Source organism: Nothoprocta perdicaria, unplaced genomic scaffold (genome assembly GCF_003342845.1).
Source record: "Nothoprocta perdicaria isolate Ctin4 unplaced genomic scaffold, notPer1 scaffold_103, whole genome shotgun sequence".
Classification (NCBI taxonomy): domain Eukaryota; kingdom Metazoa; phylum Chordata; class Aves; order Tinamiformes; family Tinamidae; genus Nothoprocta; species Nothoprocta perdicaria.
In genome coordinates, this window is record NW_020454128.1 from 2,301,500 (window position 1) to 2,311,525 (window position 10,026).

Genomic DNA, 10,026 nt, shown 5'->3' on the forward strand with positions numbered 1-10,026 from the left:
GAGGCTGGGTGATGGTTTCTGTGTGGACAATTGCAGGTTTTGTGCTATGCCAAAAAAATTCCAGCCCACTCAAATATTGATTCTTAATGTTCAAGAAATATTCTGCAATATAGTAAATTTTAGTTGGTTTCTGCTCTTGGTACTATCCCTGCATCTTAAAATATGAAAATTCCAGGGTTGGGTGCTGGGATTAGTGGCAGAAAAGACAACAACCAGGGAAAAGGGAAGTTGCTTTCCCAGATTGTGGTCGAGCAGTGAAACTTGCAGCCTCTTGCAGGAGTGCATGATATATTTTGCACCCTCTGGAAGTATTAATAATTAATTGCTTGCAATAGAAAGGGCTCCAGATTTGGAAATAGTTGCTGTCATTTATTTTAATAATGGCAATTTAATGGCAGAATATATTGTTGCAAATTTTGTCTGAGGTCATAGTCTTTAAGCAATGGAGAAAACACTGTGTTTGCAGCAATCCTCTCACCTAAAAATGGTAGGAAATTAAAGTAACATAAAGCTTATATTACATGGTGTTATTTAAAGTGAGTTTGATAATTCAGCTTTACTGCTCKTGGAAGTTACTATGGCAATGAAACGTAATGGAGCATAATTCACCATGCTGTGCGGGAGAGGCAAGCTGCGCAGCAGAGCAGGGTGTTCGCTGGACACAAACCACGGGAGGCCTCAGGTGCACATGGAAATGSGGAATGTTTGGAGACAGCTGTTTAGTATGCGAGTGGTCGGTGTGTTTGGGGTATGTCGGGAAAGAAAGGGTTGGATTTACTTGGGAGGAGACGCTGGCTTTGGGGATGARCTTTGCTTGTCCCTGGAGTGTTTGGAAGCTGTGGTTGTGTCCCACGCGGGTGGCAGCTCCCAGCCAAGACCAGTGTCAGCCCCTTCCCGTTCCATCCTTCCGCAGGGCCCCGGAGCATCCTGCGGGGATACAGCAAGTGCCGTGGATGAGTTGCTTTGGCAGGACGTGTGAGCACCCTGCTGCGAGGTTCCCGCACCACAGCCCCCAGCAGCACCGCGGCCCCCACTGACTGCCCAGCCAACAGYGCCCACACTATTAATATTTATAAACCTTAAATAATACAGGACTTCATGCACCTGAGGGACCATGCGCTGCCCGCCGGCCCCCGTCGAAGCACCTGAGCTCGGCGGCTGCCGCGCCGGCTGCTCTGCCGTTGGGCTCCCGCGGGGAAGCGGGAAGCGCCTTCCCGGGAGGCCTCTGCCTTTGGAGCCTCCCGCCCTCCCTCATTAGCTGCACATCRGCTCTGGGGCTGAGCCCTTTCCAGGCTGCAGCTTTTCATCGCAGGCCAGGGCGTTTATTACAGGGCTCTGCTCCTTGGGGACCTTTCTTTTTTTCCTGACTGGGTGAAAATGCACTGACTTCTCTTCCTGGGGTGGTGATGGAGACATCTTTTTTTTTTTTTTTTTTTTTTTTTTTTTTTTTTTTTTTTTTTTTTTTTTTTTTGTGCCCTTCTAGGCCTGAATCTTGCTGAGGGGCCTGGTACCCATTTGGACACAGATGCCACTAATTTATCATTCAATGTATGTGTGTGCAAAGCTGCATGTCAATGAATAATGCATAGCCGTGCGCAGCTTGGTGCTCCGGGGAGGCCACACAGCGCTCGCAAGGTGCGCGGGGCCCCGCACAGCCCGCGGCCGCCGCCGTCCTGCCCGGGCCGGAGCCGGACTGCGAAACCCCCACGTGCAATAAAGAACGGCCGGGAGAGCGGGAGCGGCCGCGCGGGCTGCGGGCGCGCGGGGAGCTGCGCGGCGCCGCGGGCTGGTGCTGAAGGGACAGCGCCCGCCGTGGCCCCCGCCGTGTCCGTGTCCCCCGCCGTGGCCCCCGCCGTGGCCGTGGCCCCCGCCGTGTCCCCCTCCGCGCCCGTGTTCCCCGCCGTGTTCCCCGCCGTGTCCCCGCAGGCGGAGCCGCCCGCAGCCGCCCCCCGCGCCCCTGCGCGGGGCCGCGGGGCTCCCGCCGTTGCTGGGGGTGAAGCGCTTGCGAGGGCTCCCGTTCGGCTCCCGGAGGTGGGTCCCGCTGCACGGCCGCTTTCCCGGCTCGCCGCCCGTCCCCGCCGCCCTCCCCATGGGTGTCTCTCTCATTCTCTCCCCAGTGCCACCCCCGGGACGGACCCCGCGCCGGCGCCGCAGCCCGGCAGGATGAGTCAGCGCCCGGCGCCGCGTTAGCACCGCGGACACGTGAGGAACAAAGGGCGCCCGGCGGGGCGGGCAGGGCTCCCGGTGCCCGGCGGAGCGGGAAGAGCTCCCGGTGCCGGCGGGAGCTGCGGAGGGGGGGCGGGGAGGCGCGGCCCGTCCGCATGCCCGCAACTTGTGGCAGCAGCGGCGGCGGGGAGGGGATGGGGGCGATGGGGGCTCCCGCTCCAGCCCCACCGAAGCCATTCGCCGCTTCGGCACTCGCATCACTTCCGGATCAGTCCCAGGGTCTGCTGCAGAGTGAGCGCTTTTTTTTTTTTTTTTTTTTTTCCCTTCCCTTCCTTCTGCCTTTCCCTCCCTCCCCATCTGGATGCTGGGAACTTGAAACCTCCTCCCTTGATTGCTGCAGGATCTGCCCCAACCTCCCCTCAACTTTGCACCGCATCAAAGAAATCAGCGCGAGCCACCGACCCCATTGTATCGATGGGGGCAGGGGATCTGCCCGGCGCAGCCCTTGGCAATTGATGTTGCCGTGGCTCTAGGACCCAGAGCAAACCGGGTTTTTTCCTCCTCCTTTTTTTTTTCCCCCCACGTGTGTGTGTGCGCGTGTGTGTGCAGGCTCCTGTGGTTACCGCTGTTATTTTCCCTTAGCAGGGAGAGCATGCAGACCATGGCTGAGAGGAAGCAGTCTGGTCGGCAGGGCGAGGAGGAAGAAGTGCCGGCCTTCTTCAAAAACCTGGGCTCGGGCAGCCCCAAGCCCCGGCAGAAATTCTGTGGCATGTTCTGCCCCGTGGAAGGCTCCCTGGAGAACAAGACCATCGACTTTGATTCCCTCTCCGTGGGCCGCGGATCTAACAAAGTCGTGGCAAAGCAGAAGGATGTTGCCCACCTAGGTCCGGATGCTCAGTCTGTCTATTCCAGACAGAGCGGGAAGGGAGGGGAACCATCTGTTGATTTCGGAAGAAAGGTGGAGATCAAGAGTGCCACTGGGAAGGAGGCGCTGCAGAACCTGAATGACAAGGTGGGTTGCATATATGTGCATGTGAGAGATGCGAYCTGCACGCGAGGCAGGCTGCAGAGGGGAGGTATCCTCTCCACCCTGCCGTTTCGTGTCTCCTGAATGTGTGGGGCAGTAAATGCCTTCCTGCAGGCAGCAGCCTGCCTGGCTCCTTCTCGCCAGCCGTCTCGTGTGATTCATGTGCTCTCTGCAGGTGTGTGTGTATGTGCATGGGGAAGAGAGGAGCCCCTGCACCCACAGGCACCCTCCCTCTCCCTGTCTTGCCTCCCTGCTTGTGGTCAGGATTGACTTTTTTGTTTGCACCGCGGTGGCAGAAAGCCCCACCCAGGCAGGGAATGCGGGAATGCGGGAGCGGGAATGCGGCTGCGGCTGCCCGAGGGGCTGGATCCCCGGGAAGCCTGTGATGCCCCCACCCCAAAGCAGCTCAGGACCAGCTCCGAGCTGGGCCCTRGGCTACAGTGGGAACGTTGCCTTGGGAAGATCACTGGGACTTTTGCAGGAATGTGGCATTATCCTAGAAATGCACAAAACTCCTCCCAGTCTTTTAAGACTTCGGGAGCAATCCTCTGTCTTGTCTGCATGTGTGACAGTGTGTGATAAAGCCTCTCCTTTTCCGGAGGCAAAGCCCATTCAAGGTTGGTATGGTCAAGGTTGCCATAGGTCTAGCTGACCATGCACATTTCTTTTTCCAGATAAATAGATCCAAGCAACCTCTATACGTATCCAAGCCACGAAATACCCTGACAATGCTGGCTCATAGGCATGCCTTGGGAAAGCTCAATGAATGCAGCACCAACGAGCACCTGATCCACTGCTAGTAGCTTGCTGGGAAAAGAGGCTTTCCAAGCAGTGTCCTAAAGGGGCTACAGAGCAGTTTGGAACCGTGAGACATTGGGAGGATGGGAGGATTACTGGGRGCTCCTGCTCTCCCAAGCAGACCCTCCTCCTCCTTTCCTACTGCAGCACCCTAGGACTTCCATGCAACTGAATTTGCAGGCAATCATTATAGCAACTGCACAAAATTTACTGTGAGATCACAACCGCAGGCTCTGCTTTCCAGAGGTGCTGTGTTACGCAGCGGCCCCTGCTTTGGAGCAGGCTGTTGCACTCCTCCAAATCAGGCCTGCCTGAAATTTGCCACTTACAGAAGCCAAGGCTTGATTTGCCCCTGTTTATATGCCTACTGATTGAGTAATTTGCTGTGATTAATTAATCTTGTTGAACTAAGAAAAATGCACCTCAGGAGTAAAACGCATACTCTTTTTGCAGCCTGAAAGATTTTGCAATTCAGAGCATTTTCAGGACTAATTTCAGACAATTTGATGTGGTGAAAAATCCACAGGACACATGTGTAAGAAGATGGTATATTCACTCTAATAAGGTGAATTACTGTGTGACTGAAGGGTACTGGCATAATAATAATAAAGTAAATATAATTATTGGTCACAAAAAATAACAAAGTCCATACGGAATATTAGTAATATTTTAAAAATTATTTGTTTCAGTTTTTAAAGCTTTTCATATCAATATTACCCATRAAGACAGGAGATAATGGGATAACCCTGAACAGCTGAGTTGTTTCTCATTAGCTCTTCAAAGCAGGGATGCTCATGGACGGTGCTGCGAGCAGGTGACTGCTTGTGAGGCTTTGGGCGAGCACAGGCCTCCCTGGTCAGTGTCCTGTTAAGGACTGGTCCTTTAKAGCAGGAGTGTTTTAGCTTTGCTGCTTCCCTGGTCGGCTGCATCTGCAGCTTGTGTCAGTGGCACAAACAGCTGGCAAAATGGTGGTGCACCTGTGTCGTTAATGGAAACATCTCTGCATTGATCAGAGCTCAACATATCTTTTTAAAAAGAGGCAAGAAAAATAACACTGCATAAAATGGCATTAAAGTAAACACCACTTTAAATATAGATTTGGATATGAGTTGAAAAGCTAAAAGGCTTCTAAAGTTTCRCAACTGAATTTGGCCCATTATTTTCAAACCTTTATTTAATGATGCACCTGAAATACRTTCTCCATGGATAGACTGTACGTTGTTGTCATGTGATGGAAATCTCACTTYCAGTGGAAATGAGCAGCATGTCAGTTATGGGATTTTAACTACATAAACTATTTCATATTATTCTAGAAATCTTACTGCTTCTTTATGTGGAGACTGAAAATAAGTGCAGTTTTAATCAATTCGTGTAGCAATCGGATGCAGAACGGTCAGTGCTCTGCTTCAGGAACCAAAGGACTAGTGAGCTAGTGGGAAGGAGTGCAGGTCTCCTGGAGGTAACAGAGCCCTATGGAAGCATTTCAGCCCCTGACCGGATCCAAAGTGAGCTGAAAACACAGTCGCTCTTTTGTCACTGTATAGAAAGACCTTGTMTTAATTTCCATTAATACCAATAGGAAAGATGGACAAACTCATTTCTTAGTTCTTTAAGCCCAACTATCTTGAGGATTAAAGAAAGAGAATGTAATTATCCCACATTAAATTGCAATATGTTGTTCCGCAGGCAAAGCTAAGGGTAATCAAATGTCTTTGTGCTCCTCCTAGCTAGGATGGTCTGTAGGCCCCTATCATAGCTGTGCGTTACWGCCTCGTGATCCAGGGGTAGGATGGTCTCTGGAGGCAGCAGGACTTCCTTAGTTTAAGCAGCTCTTTGCAGCAGGGCCTCTGGAGGCAGCCTCACCTGTTCAACAAGGCTCTGTTCACGTGGGGAGATGTGAACCGAGCTCTGCTCTTCACCGCTGTCAAGCCCCAGAGAAGTTGCCGTGGAGTCACCGTGAAGCTTCCATTTCCCACCCGAAACTTGCTCCTCTTCCCTGCTTAGAGAGCTACTGCCTGGTCCTGCAGCTCTTGGTTCGGTGTCTGAGCACTGTCTGGTGTGTTGAGGTCCTCACCTTAGCAGGACTTGCTTTGACTGCCCATGTATATAGTCAGTATTTGTTCTCATTTGCTCATCTCTTGAGATTCCTCAGGGGGAGGGAAAAAAAAAAAGACCATCTTCTAGGGAATACCTGTAGGGAAGGAAGGACTGCAATGGGAATCAACAAACCTGAGGCTTGATTTAATCTAACTTGCACAGAGAACTTCAGTAGGTGCTAAGRCACAGCGAGCTATGTACAAGTCCTGGGAGGACCACAGCTAAAGCTCCCTTTTTCCCGTTGTCATTAATCCCTTGATTCAGGTGTTTCCTCTTCGCAACAGACAGAAATCTTTCTATATTTTTTTTTGCATCTCTTAGAAATGGTTGATGAACCCTTAGGGATGTGCAGAGCAATGGGTGTAAACTGCAGGTCTGACACAGCAAAGCTGTGTACTGTTGCAGTGAGAGAACAATAAACTGAGACTAGGAAAATATTTTTATTTTAGAATTGACAGGAGAGGAAGCAGTTCCAAAGCCCAGTTTCATGCAGCTTTTTGACATGACTGGAGTTCCTGCTAAAACCTCAAAGCTCTTAGGATCACACTTGTTCATCCCTGGACAGGAATAATGAATAACAGGACCTTGTTCAGAGCACAAACACTCTTAGACTCTGGAACATTAATGGAACTGTTGTGTGAAACAAAGAAGTTGTTCCAGACAGCTGGAAATGCCATCCCAAGTTTAATTTGTTACAATGGCTGTAATTTCTCTAGCCTTGTTTCAGCAGTCATTGCTTGCAAAATAATTATACAGGGAGATGACTTGCATATTCTTCCAGCGCATCATCATAATCTGTCTTGCTACTGAAAAAAAAGCCATAAAGGAATAACTCTGATGAGCACAAATGTCAGATTGCTGTAGGCTCCTAGGCCCGTCTCGGGGCCATCGGATCAGTGTGTTGGGCTGGAACACGCAGTGCATCCAGTGGGTGCTGTGCTCTCCCAGGGCTCTGCTTGCCCCAATCGCTGCTGCTCGGGCACCRGTGACCAAGGGCTATGGATACACGCCATGGGGCTCAAGGGGAACTTGCGCACGGTGCTGCGGCCGCCCCGTCCGGAGCTCAGCTGGCTCGGGACGCGGGGCTTACGTCCCTCACAAGCGTCACCTCCATGGGTGACATGGAGCCTGGCCCAGTGGGACTGGCCCCTTTGCCCGTCCTCGTGCCGCCGCTGTGGGCAGCATTGGACATGAGCCATCTGTTTTTAACATCAGTCATTTATGTCTCCTCCAAATTTCTACCAAGGGGAAATGCTACGTTGTCCAGCTTCTTGCATCGCTTGTCCATCTTGTTGCACGTGCAAGTTGTGTCTCTCTCCTGCTTGAGTGAGGTCGATGTGTCTGCTGTGCGTGAACTGGGCTCTAAGGCTGTACGGCCACCATGCAGCCGGGGGCTGAAGGAGGGGCTGGGGACATGTGGCCTGCGAGGAGCTGGGGACACGCGACCCACGCGTGCTGGGGACGGAGGCTGCCGGGGCAAGCAGGAGCTTGGCGCGGCGGCCRGGGCGCGTTCTCCCCCGCGCTGCCGTGGCGGATGCTGTAGCACCTCTCGGATGCGCTGGCACAGAGCAGTTGAAGGCATTAACGTTTTCCTTGCGGTTTCTCCCCCTGCGACGTGACTCGGCCGCGGTGACCTTGCTGGTCTGCGTCCCGAGGTTGGGCTGGGCTGGCCGCCCGCTCTGCTCCATCGCTTCCCTTCGCGGGCGTTGGGCAGGGAGGCCTGGACAGTCGTTCCCTAAAGCACCTTGAATTTTAGCCCACTCRGTGCAGTGGGAGATGAGGTGTGTCCGTGTTCCTGCAGAGCTCCCGTCTCCTCCCAGGCACCGTGGCTGTGACGGTGCAGCCGGGCTCACGCAAGCCCACACGGATCTAGTAACGGAGCTCAACTCACCTGCTTTAGAGGCCAGCTCCTGCAGCTGAGCAAGCCAGTTTACAGCTACATTAATAATTTTTAAATTATTTATTTTGCCACCTTTTTAGCTATGGAAGGCAAGAAAACTGGGTCACGGTGGCACTTGATATAGCAGAGTTGGAAGATCTGGAAGCATCGCTCTGGCCCCTTAGGTACCCACTGAGTGACCCGAGAAGCRATGCCAAGTTTGGCTACAGACGCAGCTGGGGATGTGGAGGTTCTATTTGTTAATCTTTGCTGCTGTGTGGGTATTGTGTATTCARTGACCATCTCTCACAGTCCTTTAATCTCTATTTTTTTTCTGTGACACCCAGGTACTTGCTGCATGGCGATGGGAAGGAAAAGCTAAGTGTCATTTGGAGGTTTTCTTTCTTTCTGTTTGTCTGTCTGAACCTAGTCAATGATGGATGCAAGTTGAGGACTGTGCTCAGAGGTCGGAGCCGCTGTTCCCAATCAGGCCCATTGGAGCGTTACCTTTCCATGAGTATTTTCAACAATTCTCTGTCCACGGGCARGGTGGCCCAAGCTAAAGGTGCCATGCCAGCAGGTGCGCCTGCTTCTGCTCGAGGCTGCAGCTTCCCGGGTTTGTCGCAGAGCGGGAGCAAAGCCCGGTGAGCTGGGGGCTGCGCTGCAGGGGTGGCTGCTGCGGCCACAGGTTGTGCTACTGCTGCGGGGCTGCATCCCGGGGCCGCATCCTGGGGCCGCGCTCGGGCCGTGTGGCTCGACCCGCTGCCCACAGCCCGGAACACCCAGCGCCGGCTGCTGCTTGCGTAGCTCAGCGTGCTCTTGTAGCTGGGAATCAAGGAGCAGAGCCTGCTCAGATATAAAACTGAGCAGAACTAGCGTTAAAAAGATAGGTATGTTTGCACTGCCTAGGTTTAGAAATCTGGAGGCTTTCCTCCACGTTCCCCTCGAAAACGTGCTGAGGTTTCAAAACTTTTCCAGTGCAAATCCAAGCAGGGCAGGATGACACGTTTAGTATTGCCTCAGCATTGAAACAAAATAAACCCAGCAGGCTAACAATGAATCATTTTGCCACTGTCATAACAAGACACTTTTTCGTTTGCTACTAATTGGATATTAAGTGATTGGCATATTAGCTACTTAAATGCTGCCTTGCCTCTACCCAGGAGAAGCTCTTTTACTTTCCTCACAGCCTTCTGCAAACTAACGTGCATGAAACGCCCTGATAAGCATCTCTCTAAGCAGATGTTGCCTTTATAATGATTTACTGCAGTAATAGTGAGGTTTGCGTTCCTAGGGGCTGCACGCTGCGTTTCATGAGCCGCATGCGCAGAGCAGCATGAGATTGCGGTGGGCTGGGGCAGGCCCCTGGGTGCCCTGGTCTGTTCTGCTCTCCGGCCAGGGCGGACTGCAGCTGCTGGGTGTTCTGGGGCTGTCCTGCAGCTCCTGGGCGCCCTGAGGCTGTCCTGCAGCTCCTGAGTGCCCCGGGGCTGTCCTGCAGCTCCCGGGTGCCCTGGGGCTGTCCTGCAGCTCCTGGGTGCCCCGGGGCTGTCCTGCAGCTCCCGGGTGCCCTGGGGCTGTCCTGCAGCTCCTGGGTGCCCCGCGGCTGTCCTGCAGCTCCTGGGTGCCCCGCGGCTGTCCTGCAGCTCCTGAGTGCCCTGGGGCTGTCCTGCAGCTCCTGAGTGCCCCGGGGCAGTCCTGCAGCTCCTGAGTGCCCCCAGGGCTGTCCTGCAGCTCCTGGGTGCCGCGGGGCTGTCCTGCAGCTTCTGGGCGCCCTAGGGCTGTCCTGCAGCTGCAGGATGCCCCGGGGCTGTCCTGCAGCTCCCGGGCGCCCCGGGGCTGTCCTGCAGCTCCCCGGGTGCCCCGGGGCTGTCCTGCGGCTCCCGGGTGCCGCAGGGCTGTCCTGCAGCTCCCGGGCGCCGCAGGGCTGTCCTGCAGCTCCCGGGTGCCCCGGGGCTGTCCTGCAGCTCCCGGGCGCCCCGGGGCTGTCCTGCAGCTCCCGGGCGCCCCGGGGCAGTCCTGCAGCTCCCGGGTGCCCCGGGGCTGTCCTGCAGCTCCCGGG

The 10,026-nt window shown here is 54.1% G+C and overlaps 1 protein-coding gene across 1 annotated transcript in view; it reads left to right on the top strand.

Moving 5' to 3' along the window:
• The first annotated feature begins 2,812 nt into the window (after positions 1-2,812).
• DPYSL2 (dihydropyrimidinase like 2) overlaps positions 2,813-10,026 on the top strand; it is a 43,603-nt gene continuing 36,389 nt past the window's right edge. Inside the window, exon 1 of the mRNA XM_026043310.1 lies at positions 2,813-3,178. Coding sequence (XP_025899095.1) covers positions 2,819-3,178 — 360 coding nt within the window. The 5' untranslated portion in view covers positions 2,813-2,818. The remainder of the gene's footprint in view (positions 3,179-10,026) is intronic.